This window comes from Miniopterus natalensis, chromosome 1 (assembly GCF_054644295.1).
Source record: "Miniopterus natalensis isolate mMinNat1 chromosome 1, mMinNat1.hap1, whole genome shotgun sequence".
In the NCBI taxonomy this organism is placed as follows: domain Eukaryota; kingdom Metazoa; phylum Chordata; class Mammalia; order Chiroptera; family Miniopteridae; genus Miniopterus; species Miniopterus natalensis.
The window spans coordinates 52409475-52435678 of NC_142081.1; the positions used below are offsets into that span (position 1 = coordinate 52409475).

Here is a 26204-nt window from a genome sequence, read left to right on the forward strand (position 1 = left end):
TGACTTATTTCATTGAGCAGAATACCCTCTAGATCTGTCCATGTTGTAGCAAATAGCAGGATTTCATTCTTTTTTATTACTAACATTCCATTGTGATATATATGTGTGTGTATATATATATATCACATATACATATATAAAAAATTTTCTTTATCCACACATCTATTATGGATAGGTTGCTTCCAAATCTTGGTAATTGTAAATAATGCTTTATTGAACATAGGGGTGATATATCTTTTAAGCTTTCCCTCTGCCATCTTGGATATCACATACATCTTTTCAAATTAGTGTTTTTTATATCTCCAGGTAAATATCCAGGAGTAGAATTGCTGGGGCATATGGCAGCTCTACTTTTAGTTTTCTGAGGAATCTCCATGCTGTTTTCCATAGTGGCTGCACCAATTTACACACCTACAAATGGTGCACAAGGGTTCCCCGTTCTCCACATCCTCGCCAGGACTTGATATTTGTTGGCTTTTTCATAATAGCCATTCTGACTGGTGTGAGGTGGTGTTTCATTGTAGTTTTGATTTGCATTTCCCTGATGATTAGTGATGTTGAGCATCTTTTCATGTCTGTTGGCCATCTGTTTATTCTTTCGAGAAATGTCTCTTCATGTTTTCTGCCCATTGTTTTTTACGAGATTGTTTATTTTTTTGTTATTGAGTTGTATGAATTTCCTATATGTTTTGGATATCAACCCCTTATTGGGTGTATCATTTACAAGTATCTTCTCCCATTCAGTAGGTTGTTATTTTCCTTTTGTTGATTGATTCCTCCATTGTGCAGAAGCTTTTTAGTTTGATGAAGTCTCATTTGTTTATTTTTGCTTTTGTTTCCCTTGCTCAAAAGACATGATGTCAAATAGATCACTACCTATGTTTTCTTCTAGGAGTTTTATGGTTTCAGGTCTTACATTTAAGTTTTTTATCCATTTTGAGTTTATTTTTGTATATGGTGTAAGAGAGTGGCCCAGTTTTAAACTTTTCTTTTGTTTTTGCACACCACTTGTTAAAGAGACTGTTGCCCCGGCCAGCATGGCTCAGTTGGCTGGCGTGTCGTCCTATATATATATATACCAAAAGGTTGCGGGTTAGATTCCTGATCAGGGCACATACCTAGGATGTCAGTTCGATCCCTGGTTGGGGTACATATGGAAGGCAACCGATCAATGCTCCCTCTCACATCTATGTTTCTCTCTCTCTCCCTCTCCCTCCCTCCCTCTCCCCCTCTTCCTCTCTTTTCCCCTCCTTCTAAAATCAATAAGCATATCTTCAGGTGAGGATTTAAAAAAAAGCAAGACTGTCATTTCCCCATCATATATTCTTGCCTTGTTTGTCATAGATTAACTGACCATATAAGCAACGGTTTATTTATGGGCTTTCTATTCTGTTCCATTGATCTGTGTGTTTTAATGCTGGTACTATACTGTTTTATAATAACTTTGTAATATAGTTTGAAATCGGAGAGTACGATACCTCCAACCTTTTTTTTTTCCAAGAATGCTTTGGCTATTTGTGATCTGTTGTGGTTTCATATAAATTTTAGAATTATTTTTTCTAGTTCTGAGAAGAATGTCATTGGTATTTTGATAGGGATTGCACTGAATCTGTAGATAGCTTTATGTAGGATGGACATTTTAACACTACTAATCCTTCCAGTCTATTAGCACAATGTGTTCTTCGTTTATTTGTGTCCTCTTCAGTTTTGTTAATCGGTGTCTTACAGTTTTCAGAGCTCAGGTCTTTCACCTCCTTGGTTAAATTTATTCTGGGTATTTTATTATTTTTGATGCAATTATAAATGGGATTGTTTTCTTAATTTCTCCTTCTTGGTCATCATTAATGTACAGAAATGAGACAGATTTCTGTATATTCATTTTGTACCCTGCTACTTTACTGAATTCATTTATTCTATTATTTTTTGTTGGATTCTTTAGGGTTTTCTATATATAGTATCATGACATCTGCAAATAGTGATGGTTTTACTTCTTCCTTTCCAATTTGGATGACTTTCCCTTTTCTTGTCTGATTGCTGTGATTAGGATTTCCAATACTATATTGAGTGATAGTGTGACAGTGAGCATTTTTATCTTGTTTCTTATCAGAGGAATAGCGTTCAGCTTTTCACCATTAAGTATGTTAGCTGTGGGCTTGTCATATATGGCCTTTATCATTTTGTGGTAAGTTCCTTCTATGCCCATTTTGTTGAGAGTTTTTATTAAAAATGGATGTTGAGTTTTATCAAATGCCTTTTCTGCATCTATTGAGATGATCATGTGTTTAATCCTTGGTTTTGTTGATGTGGTATGTCACATGTTTTGTGGATATTGTACCATTCTTGCATCCCTGGTATAAAACTCACTTGATCATGGTGTATAATCTTTTTAATGTATGGTTGAATTCAGTTTGCTAGTATTTTGTTGAGGATTTTTGCATCTATGTTCATGAGGGATATTGGCCTATAATTTTCTTTTTTTGTTGTATCTTTCTCTGGTTTGGGTATCAAGGTAATGCTGGCTTTATAGGATGAATTTGGAACTGTTTCCCTCTCTATAATTTTTTTGGAAGAGTTTGAGAAGGGTAGGTATTAATTCTTCTTTGAATGTTTGGTAGAATTCACCTATGAAGTCATCTGGTCCTGGTCTTTTGTTTAAAATTACTTCTTCAATTTCATTGCTAGTAATAGATCTGTTCAGATTTTCTGTTTCTTCCTGGTTTAGTTTTAGAAGGTTGTGTCTTTCTAGGAATTTGCCAGTTTCCTCCAGGATGTCTAATTTGTTGGCTTATAATAGCTCATAGTATTATTCAATGATCATTTGTATTTCTGTGGAGTCAGTTGTAATCTCTCTTTTATTTCTGATTTTATTTACTTGGTCTCTCTACTTCTTCTTGCTGAGTCTGGCTAGAGATTTGTTGATTTTATTTATTCTTTCAAAGAACTAGCTCTTCGTCCCTAGCCAGGTAGCTCAGTTGGTTAGAGCACTGTCCTGATGTGCCAAGGTCATGGGTTCGACCTGTCAGGGCACATACAAAGAAGCAACCAATGAATGCATAAATAAGTGAGTGGAACAACAAATCGATGTTTCTCTCTCTCTCTCAAAAATCAAATAATTTTTTTTTTTTTTAAAAGAACCAGCTATTAGTTTCATTGACCTTTCTTTTTATTAGTTTCAATTTTGTTTGTATCTGCCCTTTTCTTTATTATATTCTTTTTTCCACTGACTTTGGGCTTTGTTTGTTCTTCTTTTTCTAGTTCCTTTATGCGTAAAGTTAGATTTTTTAGTTGGGGTTTTTCTTGTTCCTTGAGATAGGCCTGTATAGCTACGGACTTCCCTCTTACAACTTTTGTTGCATCCCGTAAATTTTAGAAAGTTGTATTTTCATTTGTATCAAGTAGTTTTAAAATTTCTGTTTGATTTCCTCTTTGATCCAATGGTGGTTTAGTAGCGTGCTGTTGAATTTCCACATATTTGTGTGTTTTCCAGTTCTTCTTGTAGTTGATTTCTAGTTTCATGCCATTGTGGTTAGAAAATATGCTTGATATAATTTTCATACTCTTGAATTCATTGAGGCTTGTTTTTGTGACTTAATATGAGGTCTATCCTGGAAAATGTTCCATGTGCACTTGAGAAAAATGTATACTGCAGTTTGGGGGTGAAATGTTCTAGAAATATCTGTAAAGCTGATCTGGTCTAACGTGATATTTAAGGTCATTATTCCCATATTAATTTTCAGTCTGGATGACCTATCCATTGAGGTAAGAGGAGTATTAAAGTTCCCAACTATTGTTGTATTACTATAAATTTCTGCTGCTATGTCCATTAGGTGCTTCTATGTTAGGTGCATAGATATTTATAATATTACATTCTCTTCTTGGATATGTGTTGTCCTACATTGTCTCTTTATATTTTTGTTTAAAAGTATATTTTCGCTGATGTTAGTATTTCAATACCTTCTTTCTCTTCATTTCTATTTGAATGGAATGTTGTTTTCCATCCCTTCACTTTGTTTGTGCCTTTCTTTTTTTTCTAGGTAAGCCCAGACGGAAAAATTTTAATATGGATTTCAATGTTATGTAAATCATTTGATCCACCATTTTTTTGCATTAAAAATTCTGATCTTCAAAGCAAGGAAAAACATTCTTCCACCAGACTTTTTATAATTAGCTGAACAGTTTTAAATATAACTTAGTTTCACCACCTACTTAGCTTCATTACCATTGTGCTCTGTGTATGGTCCATTTTCCTGGGACTTTTATAAACACAGACAGAGAATTGAATCAGTTTACAAACTTAATTCATTCTAATTAGGACTCTAAGGAACTTGAAGACATGACTGAGCTCAGCATTCCTGGAGCCATTTTTGGGGGGTCATAAGGAAGGGATTTTGGAGTCATGTTCTGCATGGCCACCTCAGTCATCTTGCTTCTCTTGAGCTTGCTCATCAATGTCCCCACTCCATGCCCCAGTCACCAAAGACATTTGTTGTTGTTTTTCTTTCCTATTTATTTTTATTTTTGTTTTTTTATCTTTATTGTTGAAAGTATTACAGATGTCCCCCTTTTCCCCCCATTGATCCCCTCCATCCTGCATCCATCCCACCCCCAGTCCTTCCCCATACCAATGTCTGTGTCCATGGCTTATGTTTGTAAACATGTAAGTTCTTTGATTAATCTCTCCCCTCCCTACCCACTCCCCCATCCCCACCTTCCCTCTGAGATCCCTCAGTCTGTTCCATGCTTCTAAGTCTCTGGATTTATTTTGTTCATCAGTTTATTTTGTTTATCACATTCCACATATGAGTGAGATCATGTGATATTTGTCTTTTTCTGACTGGCTTAGTTCACTTAGCATAATATTCTCCAGTTCCATCCATACTGTCCCAAAGGGTAAGATATCCTTTTTTACAGCTGCATAGTATTCCATGGTGTAAATGTACCACAGCTTTTTTATCCACTCATCTGCTGATGGGCACTTGGGCTGTTTCCACATCTTAGCTATTGTAAATAACACTGCTATGAATATAGGGGTGCATAAGTTCTTTCCAATTGGGTTTCGGGTTTCTTAGGATATATTCCTAGAAGTGGGATCACTGGGTCAAATGGTAGTTCAATTTTTAATTTTTGAGGAAACTCCATACTGCTTTCCATAGTGACTGCATCAGTCTGCATTCCCACCAGCAATGTACTACGGTTCCCTTTCCTCCACACCCTCGGCAGCACATGTTGCTTGTTGACTTGTTGATGGAGCCATTCTGACAGGTGTGAAGTGATACCTCATTGTGGTTTTAATTTGCATCTCTCTGATGATTAGTGACTTTGAGCATTTTTTCATATGTCTCTTGGCCATCTGTGTGTCCTCTTTGGAGAAGTGTCTATTTAGGTCCTTTGCCCATTTTTAAATTGGATTGTCTTCCTTTTGTTAAGTTTTATAAGTTCCTTATATATTTTGGATATTAACCCTTTATCAGATGTGTCATTGGCAAATATGTTCTCCCATACAGTGGGCTCCCTTTCCATTTTGTTGATGGTTTCTTTTGCTGTACAGAAGCTTTTTATTTTGATGTAGTCCCATTCTTTATTTTCTCCTTTGTTTCTCTTGCCCTAGGAGATGTATCAGAAAACATATTGCTACGAGAGATGTCTGAGATTTTGCTGCCTACATTTTCTTCTATGATTTTTATGGATTTGCATCTTACATTTAAGTCTTTTATCCATTCTGAGTTTATATGGTGAAAGTTGGTATTTTTTTTTTTTTTTTTAGTTTCTTTTTCTGAGAGTACATTATTGGTGTATAAAAATGCCATCGATTTCTGGGTGTTAATTTTGTGTACCCTGCTATCTTGCCGAATTCATTTATTAAACCTAGTAGTTTTTTGGTGGAGTCTTTAGGATTTTCTATGTACAATAGCATGTTATCTGCAAATACTGACAGTTTTACTTCTTCCTTGCCAGTTTGGATGCTTTTTATGTTTTCACCTTGTCTGATCACTGTGGCTAGGACTTCCAGGACTATGTTGAATAAGAGTGGTGAAAGTGGACATCCGTCTTGTTCCTGTTCTTAGGGAAATGGTTTAGTTTTTGCCCATTGAGTATGATGTTGGCTGTAGGTTTGTCACATATGGCCTTCATTATGTTGAGGTATGAGCCCTCTATTCCCACTTCGCTGAGAATTTTTATCAAAAATGGGCGTTGGATTTTATTCATTGCTTTTTCTGCATCTATTGATATGATCATGTGTTTTTGTCTTTTAATTTGTTTATGTGATGTATCACGTTTATTGATTTGCGAATATTGTACCAACCTTGCATCCCTGGAATAAATCCCACTTGGTCATGGTGTATGATCTTTTTAATATATTGCTGGATCCGATTTGTTAATATTTTGTTGAGGATCTTAACATCTATGTTCATTAGGGGTATTGGCCTGTAGTTGTCTTTCTTTGTAGTGTCTTTACCTGATTTTGGAATTGGACTAATTCTGGCCTCATAAAAAGAGCTTGGAAGTGTTCTTTCCTCTTGGATTTTTTGGAATGGTTTGAGGAGGGTAGGTGTTAGTTTTTCTTTGAATGTTTGGTAAAACTCCCCTGTGAAGCCATCCGGGCCAGGGCTTTTGTGTGCTAGGAGCCCTTTGATTACTGCTTCAAGTTCATCATCAGTTATTGGCCTATTCAGGTTTCCTGGCTCTTCCTGATTGAATTTTGGCAGGTTGTATTTTTCTAGGAATTTGTCCATTTCCTCCAGGTTGTCCAGCTTGGTGGTGTATAGTTGTTTATAGTATTTTCTTACAATCCTTTGTATTTCTGTTGGGTCAGTTGTTACTTCACCTCTTTCATTTCTGATTTTGTTTGAGTCCCCTCTCTGTTTCTTGATGAGTCTGGCTAAAGGTTCATCAAACTTGTTTATCTTTTCAGAGAACCAGTTCTTGGTTTCATTGATCTTTTGTATTGTTTTTTTAGTCTCTATGACATTTATTTCTGCTTTGATCTTTATTATTTCCTTCCTTCTACTTACTCTGGGCTTTTCTTGTTCTCGTTCTAAGTTTTTAAGTTGTAGGGTTAGAGAATCTATTAGAAGTTTTTCTTGTTTCTTGAGGTAGGCTTGTAGTGCTCTGAACTTCCCTCTCAGGACCGCTTTCATTGTGTCCCATAGATTTGGAGTCATTGTGTGATCATTTTCATTTGTTTCCAGGAAGATTTTGATTTCTTTCTTAATCTCTTTGGTAACCTATTCATTGTTTAAAAACATGCTATTTAGCCTTCATGTGTTTGAATGGTTTTGAGTGTTTTTACTGTAGTTGATTTCTAATTTCATGCCATTGTGGTCCGAGAAGATGCTTGATATTATTTCAGTCTTCTTGAACTTGTAGAGACTTGTTTGTGTCCTAACATGTGGTCTATCAAGTCCTGTGTGCACTTGAGAAGAATATATTCTGAAGCTTTGGGGTGGACTGTTCTGTAATTGTCAATTAAATCCATCTGATCTAGTGTGTCATTGAGGGTCACTGTGTCCTTGTTCATTTTTTGTCTGGAAGACCTATCCAGTGAAGTCAGTGGTGTGTTAAAGTCCCCTAGTATGACTGCATTGCTGTTGATCTCTCCCTGAAAGTCCTCTAGAAGTTGTTTTTTTTAAATAAATTTAGGCGCTCTTATATTGCGTGCATATGTTTATCAGGGTTATATCCTCTTGTTGTATCAATCCCTTTAGTATTATGTAATGACCTTTCTTGTCTCTCATTATGGTCTTCATTTTGAAGTCTCTTTTGTCTGATATGAGTATCGTTAGCCCAGCTTTTTTTCATTTCCATTTGCATGGAAATTTTCCCCCCCAATCCCTTCACTCTCATCCTGTGAGAGTCTTTTGTTCTGAGATGGGTCTTTTGTAGACAGCATATATTTGGGTCATGTTTTCTTATCCATTCAGCCACCCTATGTCTTTTTATTGGGGCATTTAATCCATTTATATTTAAGGTTATTATTGATAGATACCTATCTATTGTCATTTTAATTCTTTATGCCTATGTTTCACTCTCTCTATTTCTACTTCTAATTACAGCAGTCCCTTTAACATTTCCTGCAGTGCTGGTTTGGTAGTGATAAACTCCTTCAGCCTTTTTTGTCTGGGAAGCTGTTCATTTCACTGTCTACCTTGAATGATGGTCTTGCTGGATAGAGTAGTCTTGGTTTCAGATCCTTGTTTTGCATTACCCTGAATACTTCCTGCCATTCCCTTCTGGCCTGTAGATTCTGATGAGAAGTCAGCTGACAGCCTTATGGGAGCTCCTTTGTAGGTAACAGATTGCTTTTTTCTAGCTTCCTTTAAGATTCTCTCTCTGTCTTGAATTCTTGGCATTTTAATTATGATGTGTCTGGGCGTGGGCCTCTTTGGATTCTTCTTGCTTGGGACTCTGTGCCTCCTGAACTTGTGTGACTTTTTCCTTGACCAGGTTAGGGAAGTTTTCTGTCACTTTCTTCAAACAGGTTCTCTAACCCTTGCTTACTTTCAACCTCTTCTGGCATTCCTATAATGTGAATATTGTTACATTTCATGTTGTCCCACAGTTCCCTTAGACTGTCCTCCTGTTTTTAAATTGTTTTTTATTTTTAAATCTCTGATTGAGGGATTTTTTCTACCCTGTCTTCTGATTTGCTGATCTGATCCTCAGCTTCCTCTAATCTGCTGTTTATTCCTTTCAATGTATTCTTTATTTCTGCTATGTCATTCTTTATTTGCTTTCTAGTTTCCATATCTTTTTTCATGCTGTTCAGCATCCTTACAATCGGTATTCTGAACTCTATATCTGATAGATTGCTTATCTCCATTTCATTTAGCTCTTTTTTGGAGACTTTTCTTGTTCTTTCATTTGGGACTTGTTTTTTTGTCTCCCCATTTTGCCTGTTTGGGTTTGTTTCTATGTATTAGGTAGATATTCTAGGACTTTCAGTCTTTTTGGAGGGTCTCTGGTGCAGGCCAGTGTCAGACATTGTTTGTGACTGGCCTTGAGTACCATGTTTGGAGCTATCAATAACCCTCAGCTTGAGGTCTTCTCTGCTGGGACCAAGATGCACACCAAAGTCTGCTTTTCCAAGGCCTGGGTCCAGAAACAGATCAGGCAAAGACTTAAAGCACTCTGAGGTCTGCCTCTGCCTTGCAGACTGATTAATCTGATTCTCTTAATGAGCCTCAGGCTGTAGAAACTCCACAGGGCAGGGTGAGAGATTTTCCTGCAGGATGGGGCAGTTGCTCCCCACTCAGGCAAAAGCAGCAAATTGTCTTCCTGAGAAAGGTGTCCTCTGCATTATGGGGAAATGACTGGACAGAGGAATCCGGATGGATTCTGATCTCAATCTCCAAAGCCCACATCCCTAGATTTTCCTCACACAGCTCCAGTCCATTCTGCCCTCCTCCTGCTGGAGCCCAAGGTGAGTGGCTGCACATGAAACTTTGTGCATTGGCTCTTTAAGAGGGCCCCTGTAGTTCTAGCAGTCTCTCCCTTGCAGACAGAAACCCTGCTGCTTTTCACAGCCGGATGTTATGTGGGCACCTTTCTCAATTCTGGTGCTCTTGGCTGGGAAGCCCAGCCTGGGGTTTAGGCCCCAGAGTCCTCAGTGCGAACCCCCCACAGCTGAGATATCCCTCCTGACTTTCAGCTGCTGCCTATGGGAGCCCAGCCAGCCCTCTTGTGCCTCTGCACTTCCTACCAGTCTCTATGCAGTTCCACTTTTTCTCCTTTGTTTTGAGGGTGCTCTGGAGTTCACCTTCAGTTGATTATTCAGGAGGGTTTTTCTGTATTTTAGTTGTAATTCCACTGTGGTCCCAGAAGAGTGCCAGCGTAGTTTCCACTCAGTCATCTGCTATCTTTCCCTCGTGTTTGTGTCTTTGAATCTAAAGTTAGTCTCTTGCCCTGGCCAGTTCAGTGTTGTCCCATGCATCAAAAGGTGGCTGGTTTGATTCCTGGTCAGGAATGTGCTGTGGTTGCAGGCTTGATCCCTGGTAGAGGGTGTGCAGGAGGCAGCAGATTGATGTTTTGCTCTCACATCAATATTTCTCTTTCCCTCTCCTCTCCTCTCTCTAAAAATCAATAAAAACATATTTTTTAAAAAGTCTCTTGTAGGCAGTATGTAGATGAGTCTTGTTTTTTTCTGTTCTGCCAGCCTATATCTTTTTTTTTTTTTTTTTTAAGACTTATGGATTTTATTTTTATTTTTTCTTCTTTTTAAAAAAATTTTCAATTACAGTTGACATACATTATTAAATTAGTTTCAGGTACACAGCATAGTGATTAAATATTTCTATAAATTACAAAGTAGTCAACCCAATAAGTCCAATATTCATCTGATATCATGCATAGCTATTACAATATTATTGACTATATTCCCTATGCTGTATATTACATCCTTATAACTATTTTTATAATTGGCAATTTGTACTTCTTAATCCCTTTCATCTTTTTCACCCATGTCCCCAACCCCGCTCTTATTTGGTGACCACCAATTTGTTCTCTGTATTTATGAGTTTGTTTTGTTTGTTCTATTATTTTTAGGTCCCACATATAATAAGCGAGATCATATGATATTTGTCTTTCTGTGTCTGAATTATTTCACCTAGCATAATACCCTCTAGGTTCATCCATGATGTCACAAATAGTAAATTTCATTCTTTTAAAAAAAATATGTTTTTTATTGATTTTGGAGTAAGAGGGAGGGAGGGGGAGAAAGAGAGAGAGAGAGAGAAATATCGATGTGAGAGAGAAACATCGATCGGTTGTCTCCTGTACACCCCCTGACTGGGGATAGAAACCAAAACCTGAGTATGTGCACTGACCAGGAATTGAACCTACCACCTTTTAGTGTATAGGACCATGCTCCAACCAACTGAGCCATACTGGCCAGGGCTGTAAATTTCATTCTATGGCTGAGTAATATTCCATTCATATATCAATGAACACTTAGACTGCTTTCATATCTTGTCTATTGCAATCAACATAGGGGTTCATATATCTTTTCAAATTAGTGTTTTGGATTTTTGGATTTCCTGGAATAAGTACCCAGAAGTGGAATTGATGGGTCATGTGGTATTTCTACTTCTAATTTTTTAAGAAACGTTTATGTTGTTTTCTATAGTGGTTGCACCAATTTACAATCCCACCAATAGTGCACAAGGGTTCCCTTTTCTCCACAATCTCACCAACAGTTGTTGTTTGTTGATTTATTGATGATAGTGATTTTGACAGATGTGAGATGATATCTCGTGTGGCTTTAATTTGAATATCCCTGATGAATACTGATATTGGGTCTCTTTTCATATGTCTGTAGGCCACTGTATGTAGTTTCTGGAAAAATATCTACTAGGTCATCTGCCCATTTTTAAATTGGATTGTTTGGGGTTTTTTAGTATTAGTTTGTATGAGTTCTTTATGTATTTTGGATATTAAGCCCTTATCAGATGTATCATTGGCAAATATCTTCCCCTATTTTGTAGATTGTTGATGGTTTCCTTCACTGAGCAAAAACTGTTTGGTTTCATGTAATTCCATTTGTTTATTTTTTATTTTGTTTCTCTTGTCTGGGGAGCAATATCAAAAAAATATTAATAGCAGTGATGTCAAAAGTTTACTCCCTATGTTTTGTTCTAGGAGATTTTTGGCTTCAGGTCTTACATTTATGTCTTTAATCCATTTTGAGTTTATTTTTGTATATGGTATAACAGTAATCTAGTTTCACTTTTTTTGCATGTGGTTGTCCTTTTCCAATGCTACTTGTCTTTATCCCATTGTATATTCTTGCCTCCTTTATCATAGATTAATTGACCATATAAGGATGGGCTTATTTCTGGGCTACTTTTATGTGTCTGTTTTTATGCCGGTACTATGCTATTTTTATGACTATAATATAGTTTGATATCAGGGAGCATGATACCTCCAACCATTTTCTTTTTTCTGAATTGCTTTGGCTATTCATGGTCTTTTGTGGTTCCATATAATTGCTAAGAGTACTTGTTCTAGTTCTATGGAAAATGCCATTGGTATTTCATGGGGATTGCATTGAACCTATAGATTCCTTTGGGTAGTATGGACATTTAACAATGTTAATTCTTTCTATTCTTTGTTTTCTTTTCAATATATCTTTATTGATTTCAGAGAGAGGAAGAGAGAGGGAGAGAGAGAGAGACACATCAATGATGAGAGAGTCGTCATTGATTGGCTGCCTCCTGCACACCCCCAACCGGGGATAGAGTCCACAACCCAGGCATGTGCCCTGACTAGGAATCGAACTGCAGTCTCCTGGATCCTAGGTCGCTGCTCAACCACTGAGCCACACCCGGCTGGGAAATTCTTTCTCTTCTTAAGCATGGTATATTCTTCCATTATTTGTATCTTCTTCAATTTCTTTCTTCAGTGTTTTTTAGTTTTCCAAGTATAGGTCTTTCACCTGCTTGGTTAAATTTATTTGTATTTTATCCTTCTTAATGCAATTGTAAGTGGGATTACTTTCTTAATTCTTTCTGATAGTTCATTATTGGAGTATGAAAATGCAACTGATTTTTGAAGGTTATTTTTGTATCCTGGTACTTTGCTAAATTCATTTATTTTAATAGTTTCTTGGTGGAATCTTTATGGTTCTCTATATAGAATCATGGCATCTGAAAATGACAGTTTCATTTTTCTTTCCCAATTCAGATGCCTTTTCTTTCTTTTTCTTGTCTGATTGCTGTGGCTGGGATTTCCAATACTATGCTGAATAAAAGAGGTGAAAGTGAACATCGTTGTCTTGTTCCTGGTCTTAAAGAAAAAGCTCTAAGCTTTTCACCATTGAGTATGATGTTAGCTGTTGGTTTGTCATATAGCCTTTATTATGATGAAGTACTATATCCCCACTTTGCTTAGAGTTTTTATCATAAATAGGTTTTAGATATTGTCAAATACTTTTCCTGCATCTATTGATATGATCATATGACTATTATCCTTCATTGTGTTTATGTGGTATATCACACTGATTTGCGGACACTGAATCAGCCTTGCATCCAGGAAATAAATACCACTTGATCTCGGTGTATGATCTTTTTAAAGTATTGCTGAATTCAGTTTGCTAATATTTTGTCAAGGATTTCTGCATCAGTATTCAACAGGGATATTGGCCTATAATTTTATTTTGTTGTAGTGTGCTTCTTTGGTTTTGGTATCAGGGTAATGCTGGCCTTGTAAAATGAGTTTGGGAGCCTTCTCTCCTCTTCAATTTTTTTGATATAGTTTAAGAAGGATGGGTATTAATTCTTCTTTGAATGTTTGGTAAAATTCAGCTGTGAAGCTATCTGGGCCAGGGCTTTTGTTTGTTGGGAGTTTTTGGATTATTGATTCAATTTCATTAGCAGTTTTTCGTCTGTTCAGATTTTCTGTTTCTTCTTGTTTCAGCCTTGGAAGATTGTATGTTTTTTGTAATTTATCCATTTCTTCCAGGTTGTCCAATTTGTTGGCATATAACTGTAGTATTTCCTTAAAATCCTTTGTATTTCTGTGGTGTCAGTTGTCACTTCACTTTTATTTCTGATTTTATGTATTTGGTTCTCTCTCTTTTCTTCTCGATGAGTCTGACTAAAAGTTTGTCAATTTTCTTTTCAAAAACCAGCTCTTGGTTTCATTGATCTTCCCTGTTTCTATTTCATTTCTTTCGGCTCTGATCTTTATTATTTCCTTCCTTCTACTCACTTTGAGCTTTGTTTGTTCTTTTTCTAGTTTCTTTTGGTGTAAGGCAGCAATTTTCAACCTTTTGCATCTCATGGCACACATAAACTAATTACTAAAATTCTGTGGCACACAAATTTATTTTTTGCTGATCTGACAAAAGTAGGTATAATTTTGATTGATTTACCAAAAAAAAAAATAAAAAATAGTAATTACCTACCCTTTTTGCTCCAAAGTGACATTTTAAAAAATCAGGTGCCTATCCTTGTATATAAGGATTTCTGGTACCAAGAATTAACCAATCAGACACAACCTTATTATGCAACATGACCAAAAAGATGAAACTATTATATGACCTATATATTTATGGTTCAAGACAGGGAATTCACACCAGGTGGATATTGTTGTTTGGGCCTTTGTCATTTTTTATTTGACAATCTAAGGGAAAAAGATGTCAGTGCCCCCTGACAAATAGTCAGGTATTGCACTTTAAAAATTCTTGTCGCACACCAGTTGAAAATCACTGGTGTAAGGTTAGATTTTTTTGGTTTCTTGTGATAGGCCTATATTGTTATATTGCTATAAATTTCCCTCTTAAAACTGCTTTGGCTGTGTCCCAGCTTTTGGATCATTGTGCTTTCATTTTCATTTGTCTCAAGGTACCTTTTGATTTCTTCTTTGATCTCATTGTTAACCTGTTTATTGATTAGTAGCATGTTATTTAGCCTCCACGTATTTTTTTAGTTTTCTTCTGTAGTTGATTTCTAGTTTCATACCATTGTGTTCAGAGAAGATGCTTCGTATGATTTCAGTATTCCAAAATTTATTGAGACTCATTTTGTGGCCTAAAATGTGGTTTATCCTGGTAAATGTTTCATGTGCTACTTTGGGGTGAAATGTCCTAAAAATATCAATTAAGTTCATCTGGTCTAATGTGTCATTTAAGGCCAGTTTTCTTGTTGATCTTCTGTCTAAGTGATTTATCCATTGATATCAATGGAGATATCAATTAAAGTCCCCTACTACAACTAAATTTCTCTCTCTCCCTTTAGGTCCATCAATACTTGTTTTATATGTTTTAGGTGCTCCTATGATGGGTGCATAGATGTTTATAAGAATTATGTCCTTTTGTTGGATTGATCCCTTTATTATGATAAAATGCCCTTCTTTGTCTCCTGTTACAGCCCTTGTTTTATTTTTTTAATTATTAAAAAAATATATCTTTACTGATTTCAGAGAGAGGAAAGGAGAGGGAGGGAGAGAAAGAGAGAGAGAGAGAGAGAGAAACATCAATGATGAGTTACTGATCGAGCCCACAACATGGGCATGTGCCCTGACCAGGAATCAAACCCCGATTGCCTGGATCCTAGGTCGGCGCTCAACCACTGAGCCATGCCCGGCCGGGCGCAGCCCTTGTTTTAAAATCTATTTTTCTGATGTAAGTATTGGTACCCCAGCTTTCATTTCCATTGCATAAAATATATTTTCCATCCCTTTACTTTTAGTCTGTCTTTCAATCTGAAGTCTCTTGTAGACAGCATATGTATGGCTCTTATTTGTTTTTAATCCATTCATCCACCCTGTGTCTTTTGATTGGAGCATTTATCCATTTACATTTAAAGTAATTATGGATAGGTATGTAGTTATTGCCATTTTATTGTTTTCTATTTTTATAATTCTTCTCTGTTCCTTAATTTCTTGGTCTCGTCTTTTGTATGTTGAATACTTTCTATAGTGTTGTTTGGATTCCTTTATTTCTTGTATATCTCATGTAGATTTTTGGTTTGTGGTTACCATGTGTTTCCTGTACCAAGGTATGTATATAGCACTATATTTTAAGGTGATGGTTGCTTAAGTCTGAACACATTCTAAAATTACTACAATTTTTACTCGCTCCCTGTCCCCCATGCTTTATTTTTTACCTCTTTTTGTGTGTGTGTGTATGCCTTGATTTATTGTTGTAGTTGCACGATAGTCCTACTTTTGTTTTTTAACCTTTATACTAGCTATATAGTTGGTTCATCCATTGCTTTTGTTATGCTTGTCCTTGTGAGAATTTTTTCTTTCCTGTATTTTCTTATTAATATTTTTTATCTTTTCTTCTTAAAGAAGTTCCTTTAACATTTCTTATAGTATTAGTTTAGTGGTGATGAACTCCTTTAGCTTTTGTTTAGGAAATTCTTTATTTCTCCTTCAGTTCTAAATGGTAGCCTTGCTGTGTAGTGTAATTTTGGTTGTAGGTCTTTGCCTTTCATCACTTTGAATATTTCATGCCAATCCCTCTGACCTGCAAAATTTCTGTTGAGAAATCAGCTGACAGTCTCATGGGATCTCCCTTGCATGACTAACTATTTTTCTCTTGCTACTTTTAAGATTCTCTCTTTAAACTTTGGCATTTTAATTATGATGTGTCTTAGTGTAGGCTTCTTTGGGTTCATCTTATTTGGAAATCTCTGTGCTTCCTGGACTTACGTGTTTATTTCCTTCACAAGGTTAGGAAATTTTTCCATCATTACTCCTTCAAATAGGTTTTCAATCCCTTGTTCTTGCTTCTTCTTCTGGTACCACTATAATGCAAGTGTTACTATGCTTGATGTTGTCCCAAAGGTTTCTTAAACTATCCTCATTTTTTTAAAAATGTTTTTATTGATTTCAGAGAGCGGGAGAGGGAGAGACATAGAGATAGAAACATCAATGATGAGAATCATTGATCAGCTTTCTCCTGCTTGCCCCCTACTGGGGATCTAGCTTGCAACCCCAGGCATATGCCCTGACTGGGAATCAAACTGAGATCTCCTGGTTCATAGGTCAACGCTCAACCACTGAGCCTCGCTGGCCGGGCAAACTACTCATTTTTAAAAATTCTTTTACTGTCTTGCTCTTCCAATTAGGTGTTTTCTGTTACTTTGTCTTCCAGATGAGTGATTCAGTCCTCTGCTGTATCTGCTGTTGATTCCCTGTAATACATTCTTCATTTCAGTTATTGTATTCATTTCTGAGTTGTTCTTTTTTATAGTTTTCATCTCTTTTATAAGTTCTCACTGAGTTAATCTATTTTTTCCCCTGAGTTCATTGAGCATCCTTATAACCAGTGTTTTGAACTCTGTATCTGGTAGATTGCTTGTCTCCATTTTAGTTCTTTTTCTGAACTTTTTTCCAGTTCTTTCATTTGGTATATGTTTGTCTCCTCATTTTAGCTGCCTCCCTGTGTTTGTTTCTATGTATTAGGTAGAGGTGCTGTGTCTTCCAGTGTTGGCAAAGTGGCCTTTTGTAGTTGGTGTCCTCTGAGGACCAGTGGCACAGTCTCCTAGTTCACCCAAGCTGGGTGCTCCAGGGGTGTCCCTTGTGTGAGTTGTCTGTGTTCTCCTGTTGTGCCAACAGCAATAGCAGCTTAACTACATCAGTGGGAGGGACTGATTCTCAGGCTAACCCCATGGAGCTGGAGTTGCTTTAGTGGGGCTGTGGTCCATTCTTCAGGTGTGTCATTTGTGGATCTGGTTGGTTGGTACTTGGGTGTGGTCTGAAGCTGACCCCACTGGGTATGTTGGTTCCGGAGCCTCTCAGGAGGGGCTCCAGTGCAGGCCAATTTCAGCCACCATTTGTGCCCAGCTTGGGGCCACCTGATGGAGGCTACAGTTGGTTGCCACTTATGCTGGACTTGGAGGTGCTTAGGGAAGGCTATACTTCGAACCAAGGCCTGCTGCTACTATTGCTGGGCTTGGGATCCTTTGGTGGGCACCATAATGTGAGCTGAGGCTAGCTGCTACTTGTGCCGGGCTTGTGGCCACTTAAAGCTACAGTTTAAGTCAATACTGGCCTCATCTTATGGGGCCACCTGATGGCAGTTACAATGAAAATCGTTGCTTGTGCTGGGGTTAAGCCACTTAGCAAGAGGTACAGGGCACACCTAGGTCAGCCACGGCTTGTTTGGGGTTTGTGGACCTTTGAGAGAGTTTAGGAAAGTCCACAGTGTGAGCCAAGACAGGCTCTTCATGTGGGGAAGCTGCTTAAAGCACCTCATGCTGGCATACAAATTGGATGTGGTGGGATCTCACGGAATCACCAGGGTGGGGCAAACAGTGTTAGCCAGGTTAATGGAGAGCTGGGTGGGGATCAACAAAGGAAAAATGGCATGTGCCAGCTCTTCTGTTCCCTGAGAGAGCTCTCCTGACTCCTGCCCCTCCAGCCCTGGCTCTGAAGCTAGTCAATTTGGTTTCTCCTTTTATGTCCCTGGCAATTTTCGAATTGCCACCCCACACTGGAGCAAAGAGCGAGTGAGTCTGTGAGCTAGCAAGTCCATGCATGGTGCCTCCAGAAGCCCTTTATCTCATTCAGATGCACTCCCCACTGGTTTGCACAGCCAGATGTTATGGGGACTCCTCATCCTGGCATGATGCCCTTGGTTTGGAAGCCTGGTGTGGGGCTGAGACCCCTTCTTGGGGGGACTTCCACAGCTGAGATATCCTTCTGGATTCTTAATTGCCGCACTATGCTTGTGGGACCTGCATGTACTGTGTCATCACCCCTCCTACCAGTCCTGACATGGCTTCTTTATATTCTCTGTAATAGGAATACTGTACAGCTAGTCTTCAGATGGTTCTCAATGATGGTTATTTAATTTAGTTGTACTTTTGATGTGGTCATGGGAGGAGGCAAGCACAGGGGTTACATACTCCACCATCTTGACTAGAAGTCCAACCTGTCTTCTGATTGGAGCACTTAGTCCATTTATATTTATTGATAGGTATGTGCTTAATGCCATTTTATTAATTTTTTGTGGTGGTTTTTGTTGTTCTCTGTTGCTTTGTTCTTCTCTTGATCTCTTTCCTTTTATTTGCTGTTTTTCGTTAGCATTTTGTTTGGGTTCTTTTCTCTTTAGTTTTTGGTATATTTTTTGTAGGTTTTTGATTTGTGGTAACAAAGAGGTTCATATACATAGATCCATCTATAGCTATAGCAGTCTACTAATTGATAGGCATTTAAGTTCAAATGCATTCTTAAAGCACTACATCTTTACTCTCCCTTCACACTTTGTTCTTGACATCATGTTTTATATCTTTGTTTTGTGTATTCCCTACTTATTGTATAGTTAATTTTGATACTTTTGTCTTTTAACTTTCATAATAGTTTAAGTGGTTGATCAATGTTCATTATATATTTGCCTTAAGAGTGAGATTTTTTCTCCTTTCCTGTATTTTCTCATTTATGGTTATGGCCTTTTCTTCTTCATAAAGAAAGCATTTAAAAAAAAAATTAAAAAAAAAAAAAAAAAAAAATATATATATATATATACACACACACACACACACCTTTACTGATTTCAGAGAGAGGAAGGGAGAGTAAGATAGGAACATCAATGATGGGAGAGTCATTGACCAGCTGCCTCCTGCACACCCGCTACTGGGGATCAAGCCTGCAACCCAGGCATATGCCCTGACAGGATCGAACCAGCAGCCTCGTGGCACAACGCTCAATCCACTGAGCCACACCAGCTGGGCAGACTTGTTTCCATTGTTTGTTGGAAACAGACTTGTTGCCTTCAGGATGTGTCTTAACTTTTGCCATTTAAATTACAGTATGTCTTGCTGTGGGCCTTTTGGGTTCATCTTGTTTGTAACTCTGAACCCTAGACCTGGATAGGAAAGTTTTCAGCCATTATTTCTTCAAATATACTTTCTGCCCTTTTCTCTCTTCTCTTTCTGAAATCCCTATAATGCAAATGTTATAGTGCTTGATGTTATCTCAGTAGTCCTTAATGGTATATTCAATTTTTAAAATTCTTTTTTCATTTTGCTGTCCTGATTTGATTTCCACATTTTTTTCTTCCAGATTGCTAATCTATCCTCTATTAACTAACCTGTTGTTGATTCCTTGTAATATATTTGAAAATTTATTTATTGGGGAGGGAGGGAGAAAGACATCAGTTTATTGTTCCACTTATTTATGCATTCATTGGTCGATTCTTGTATGGGCTCTGACGGGATCAGACCCACAACCTTGGCGCATTGGGACAATGCTCTAAGCAACTAAGCTACCCAGGCAGGACCCTTCTAATATATTTTTCATTTTGGTTATTTTCTTCATCTCTGACTGGTTCTTCATTACATTTTCTAATTCCTTGTTGAAGTTCTGAGTACCTCTATTCTACTGTCAAGGTTTTTGAACATCCTTATAACCATTTCTTTGAATTCTTTTTCAGACACATTATTTATCTCCATTCCACTATGGTTTTTTCCTAAGGTTTTTTCTTCATTTGGGGCATATTCTTCTGTCTCCCCATTTTGTTTGACTTTCTGTGTTTCTTCCTATGAGTTAGATGAAGTAGATATGTCTCCCAGTCTTGAAAAAGTGGCTTCTGTGTTGACTGTGTGCTGGATGACTTTGGTAGGCCAGCTGTAATCAAGGTGGGCATACGCAGTGCCTAGTATGCCTCCTAACCAGAAGGAATGGGTTCCAGGCATGGCAGTCTGGTGTACACACACATGCGGTAGCTCATTATTGTTCTGGCTGTCCACAGCCAGAATGGAATTCAGGTGTGGCAGCCTTATGTGTGTGCCTTTCCTTGCCCTTCTGATCTGGGTAGGGTGCCTGCTGTGCATGACCTGCCCTGATGCTCTGTCTGTTGCCCAAGCCAGGTCTGACCAGGGTTTCCCTGAGTATGATGTGGCAGCACCCTACTACTTCCACTTTCTCTGGACAGGGCAGCTCTTTGTGCACTTTGCTCCTCTTGCGCTTTCTCTGGGCATGTCAGTCCTGCATGTGCTCACAGCAGCACCCCATTGGTTCCATACTTTCTCTGGATGGGGCAGCCCTGTGTGTGCACTGCAGTACTCTGCCAGTTCAGCACTTCCTCCGATGGGACATCCCTATGTAGTCATGCAGCAATGCTACCCAATCCCTGCATTTTCTCTGGAAGGGCAGCTCTGCACGCAGGTACTGTAGCACTTTGCTAGTTCTGCACTATGGCACCTTGCTTTTCCTGCTGGAGTGGCTGGGGATGTGCTATAGCAGTGCTTCAGGTCAACCAGAGCACCTGGCTAGAACTCCCATCCTCTATCCAAGCATAGGGGAAATGTAAACAATGGCACTCACTGGTTTCTCTGGTTCTGTAGAGTTCCCTCAGCTCCAGAGAGCTCTTGAGGTTCCCCTACCTTCTCTTTCTGTTCACTCGTTTGTCCTGCAGAAGCTGTTCAATTGGCCCTCAGTTGTCTCTTAGGAGGAATGGCTGTAAATATAGGTGTACGTTCTGTGTGTTCTTGGGAGGTGGCGAGCTCAGCACCTTCTTATGCAACCATTTTGGCCTAGCCTCTAAACTTTTAATTTGAAATGGTACATTTTCAACATCGCTGGGGTTTTATATGTGGGTTATCTTGTGCAGCCTGAATTATGGTGCATCAATCCAGAAAGTAAGACTGTTTCTGCATGACACCCCAAAAATACTTCTCACATGAGATTCACGGGACTCTGAAACCACACAGGGTGTGTGGTAACAAATTCCTAGGAATGGCTTTTATTCTCTGCACCCATAGCCTAAGATAAGACAAGCTCTAAAGAATGGGATTTTTATTGAGGGTGAATCTCTTTTAAGAGCCCTGGCTAGGTGTTTGGACCTCAATTCAACTCACCTTGTTGGAACCTAAGACTTTATCTCCTGTCCTTGTGTGACCTTTAAAACTGAAGCACCTTGGTTAGAGTGACCAGGAATAATCTTTACTCTGAGGCAGTCACAGGATCAACCCTACATCATGCTCCTCTGGTTCTGGCCCCTGGGGCTGACTCTTACTAAACAATCTTTAAAGTCAACCATATAGTTCAAAGGGTGTTTACCATGCTTTATCCAGCATTCCTTATAATTTTATAACTAAGGTTCTCAGCTAGCTAATTATCTCCTATATTTGCCGAAACTCTGGAAATACTTCATTGTCTTTTTTTTTTTTTAATATATCTTTATTGATTTCAGAGAGAGGAAAGGAGAGGGGGAGAGAGATAGAAACATCAATGATGAGAGAACCATTGATCAAGCCCACAACCTGGGCATGTGCCCTGACCGGGAATCAAACCCTGATTGCGTGGATCCTAGGTCAACGCTCAACTGCTGAGCCATGCCCAGCTGGCTTCATTGTCTTCTGTGTCTTTTTTTTTCTTCCATTGAGTCATCAAAACTGAACATAATACTCCAGTTCTGTTCTGTCTAATCACTTCAGAACATTACTTCATCGTCTGGGCACTACTTATCCACCAGATGATTTGTTTTCTCAATCAAATTACATCACACTATTATGGGCACCATTTTATAAATAAGGAAACTGAAGCATGTCAGCTTAAGGTCACATATTGAGGACCAAGACTAGATCTTTTAATTGTCAGTTTTGGAATATTTCTCTAACGTGTCAGGGGAGAGGAGAAGATAAAGGTCTAAAGGGAACATTTAGTAAGGACTTCCTACGGGGTAGCTCTATAATATGAAATACCTAACAGTTAAGACTAGGTCTTATTACCCCATTTTAATAGATGGGGGAATTAAAGCTCAGAAAGGTTAAATAACTTCCTTACGGTCCTTCCTTAGTATTAGAGCTAAATTCACAGTCAAAATTGACTACAAAAAAACCACTTCCTTCAGCACCAGGCATCAGCAACTTCCTCTGTAAAAGGCCTGACAGTAAATATTTTAGGCTTTGCAGGCCATATGGTCTTTCTCCCAACTATTTTAACTGTTGTAGTATAAAAGCAGCCAATGAAAAACATAAAAGAATGAGCATGGCTGTGTTCCCATTAAACTTTACTTAAGGACATTGAAATCTGAATTTCATAAAATATTCACGTCACAAAATATTAGTCTTTTTATTTTTTCAACCATATAAAAATATAAAGTGCATTCTTAACAGGCCATACAAAAATGGGTTGCAGGCTGGATCTGGCCAATGGACAAAATGGTTTGTCAACCCCAGCTGTACACTATATCACCTTCTCTCCAATGTCTTTGTTTCAAACACTCCTTTAACTAGGTTATCAAAGACAAGGGACAAAGATAAAGGAACAGGTTCTTTTTGGACCCTTGTGGTTTAGGGGATTGTTGCTGCACAATCCCTTCACACTGTATGGCAGCACTATGCAGCTGAAGCTCAGTAAGTATTAACTGATATGATAATACTTGACTAATATTTATTTCATTCACAGATTCTGTTAAGTAGTCAATGGGTACAATATATAAGTAGTTCAATGAAATGAAAAACACTGTAAGCCCTGGCCAGGCAGCTCAGTTAGAGCGTGGTCCCAATAGACTAAGATTGCAAGTCTGATCCCCAGTCAGGGCACATACAAGAATCAACCAATGAATGCATAAATAAGTGGAACAACAAATCAATGTTTCTCTCTCTCTCCTTAAAAAAAAAAAAATTAATTTAAAAAAATCTATTTTTAAAAAAACATCCAAAACAGAAAAACAATATAGAAGTCAGGCTATATGTATGATTCAACTGAACAAAATTATTTCCTTTTAATTTAGTATAAGGGACAATTATGAAAAATATTTCTTGGCCTTACCTTTTTTGTCCCAATAGAGTATTTGCATGTGAATACTAAGTCTGACATTCCTTCCTCCCCTAGAACCACTTTGGTGATCTGGATGGTGGCCACTACACTGCTTTCTGCAAGAACTCAGTGACCCAAGCCTGGTTTAGCTTTGATGATACACGAGTCAGTGAGATTCCTGATACTTCAGTTCAAACTGCTACAGCATATCTCCTGTTCTATAGCTGCCAGCCCTTTTCTATACCTATAGAAAAATGCAAGAGCTAGGAAAATGGTGTTTCCTGAAAGTTGCAGAACAAGCAATCAGACACTGGTACTTAAGTTTTGCCTTGTTATTAAATTCTTGCAACTTACTTTCATCACTGACATTTTTCTTTCTGGCATATTATGCAACCTTATATAAGGTAAGTCTATAGCCAAGAAAGATATATATATATCTCCAACAAATTATTTTCCAAAGACACTTAATGGAACAAAAATAACTTTTGTTCTAGTGGCTCTGTGAACTTAAGAATGTGATTGGCAGATATTTAATTGATCAGATAATGTAGCCAAAAAACCGATGTCTCTTAGACTAACTGCTGAACATGAAAAGCTGTCAACTTCACAATTCAAAACTCAATTTTTTCATCATCTCCTTGGGAGTCCACTGCTTTCAGAAGCACCTTTAGAATCTTTTTATATGGAGTGTTTTAACTGACTTCATGCATAGCAACAGTCCCTGAGGTAATTCACTTTGCAGTCATGCCTGACTTCTACTCCTCTTGATAGAATGAGTCTGGGTATTATATTTTACTATGACTCCCAACTCTGAGAATCATAAGTGCTATATACAGTTCTGGGTCAAGTTGAAGAGTGGAATTGAGTCCTGATGCTAACAGGGTAAGTGAACTAAATTTTAAGTCAATATAGTGAGATAAAGAGTGTGTGTATGTATAAAATCTATAGTTCTGCTGTCCTATATTTGATAATACAAAATTAAAGACAGAACACTTACAGGGTTTTAAATTATTTTTCTCATTAAGATTTTAATGTAGGTGTAAATGAAAAATTCTCATTTTAAAAAGTTAGAGAAAAGTTTCCATTTATTTTTTTTTAGAATAAAGATTTTAAGTACACAAATGCAGCCCAAAGCCAAAAGAAAAATAGCTTTGCCCTGTCATTTCCCTAAGAAAGCACTGCAGTTACTCAGAAAAGGCCAAAAGAAAAAAAGCAATCCCTTGAGTTCTAGATTCCACGAAAAGACCACGTGATACTATGTACATCGATTTGATGTGCAAGTGTGCAATAAATATATACATATACATTCCTATCTGCTTTGTATCATTCTAGAGTATTCATAGGTCAAGCTGAGACTTAGAAATGTGAAAAAGGCCGTAAGAGTGAAAATGAAAATAACAGATACAATGGTTTTTAGACCGGTAGAATAATGCTTAGCTAGTTAATTATTTTAATTTTGGAACAAACTAAAAAAGTTATTATGAAGTAAATGGTACCGCTAAGAAGTGCTTACTGCAATACTTGTTACATGTTATTAGCCGGTTTTTTGATAATAGCACTGACCTGAAGTATATGGTGATAGTAACAGCTCTTGCTGTCTTAGAAGTCCTCTAAATGGCCAGGTATAGCTGTCCAGTAACTTTATAAGCATTTCAAGAGTTGTGTTGCTCGGCTTTTTAAAAGATAACTAGTTTATAACCTACTTCTTCTCATGTGGCTATATCAGTCACTCGTGATCCCAGGGAAGTATAAAAGAGGATATAAGCAGCTGAAGATTTCACAGAAGAAACGGAGATATCAGAAACTTCATGATCATCAAACTTAAACCACCGCTGTCTTGCTGCATTTTTACAATAGGCAGTATAGTGGCCTCCATCCAGCCCACCATAGTGATTCTGCGCCAAACAAAAGAGAAAATCAATTCAAATTGAATTATTTTAAATGTCAATAATTTCAAAGCTTTATGTTGTTCTACTTTCCTATGAGATAAGAAACCACTTGAAACATTATTTTTAGTTTGCTCTGAAAGAAAATGTATTTAGTTCAATGACATACTTACTGAAACAGAAAACAAGTTGTATTTCTTCAAATGGTTTTTTGGACCAATAACATACTGTGACAAGTCAAGATTTTCTAAGGGAAAGTCCACAGATGTCTGCAGTTTTTGCTTCCACCTGCCATCATAGGAAAACCTGCAAAGCCAAACATTACAGCAATTACATGACAGATGAAAGACATTAAACTGAACCCTAACTCATTTATTTAACAATCTAGATTTCAAGTCAGGACCACAAAATCCATTTCAATCACACATTCAGAATTTTAGTAGTGGAGGAACCTGTTAAAGACATTTGGGACACTTGGTTTCATTTCCATTTTACTTTACAAGTGAGGAAACTGAGGCGCATAGATATTAAATGGCTTATCCATGGTCAAACAGCTCAGAGTGGCAGAGGTAGGGCTACACCTTGATCCCTAGGCTAGTGGATTGTTAGATGCATCCTCCATAAAGGTAAACAGTTCTGAAAACCCACATTTATAATGCTAATCACTACTAAAGTACCAAGGAAAGACTGAGGAGAGCTGCTCTAGATTTAAGCTTGTACTTTTGGAGAAACTAGAGCCAGAAACTAGAACATTATCTTGGCATACTCTGCGCCTTTAATTACCAAAATACTGGTTTTTTGGTTGGTGTAATACAGTTATTTCAGAATTATTTTTTTAAAAACTGAATTCTGAACCATTTATAGTCTTAGATATTCTCCAAGAGTAATATGCAGCATTAAAAATTTTAACAGAACAAATGTGTAATTATTTGTGTTGTGTTTATCTATACCTCCAGTCCTCAAGAAGAAAAGGACAACTGATATAACCAGTTTTGTTGGGAAATTTACACAAGAGGAATTTGAACAATGTTAAAATTAACATAACTGCCTAAGAATCTCCAATAATAAAAGATGAAAGAAAAAAATGAAATAGAAATGCTTTCTTTG

General features: G+C 37.6%; 2 protein-coding genes across 6 annotated transcripts in view; one reads left to right on the forward strand and one right to left on the reverse strand.

Annotated features, from left to right (window-relative positions):
- The window catches only part of USP50 (ubiquitin specific peptidase 50), a 46777-nt gene extending 23299 nt beyond the window's left edge, over positions 1-23478 (forward strand). Inside the window, exon 7 of the mRNA XM_016210149.2 lies at positions 23287-23478. Coding sequence (XP_016065635.1) covers positions 23287-23478 — 192 coding nt within the window. The remainder of the gene's footprint in view (positions 1-23286) is intronic.
- A 790-nt stretch (positions 23479-24268) lies between these two features.
- Positions 24269-26204, reverse strand: part of USP8 (ubiquitin specific peptidase 8) — a 53108-nt gene continuing 51172 nt past the window's right edge. For all 5 annotated transcript variants that reach the window (XM_087821466.1, XM_016210150.2, XM_087821469.1 and 2 more), the window contains 2 exons: positions 25271-25403; positions 24269-25106 (listed from right to left, as the gene is read on the reverse strand). In XM_087821466.1, the coding sequence (XP_087677592.1) occupies positions 24921-25106; positions 25271-25403 (319 nt within the window). In that variant the 3' untranslated portion in view covers positions 24269-24920. The remainder of the gene's footprint in view (positions 25107-25270; positions 25404-26204) is intronic.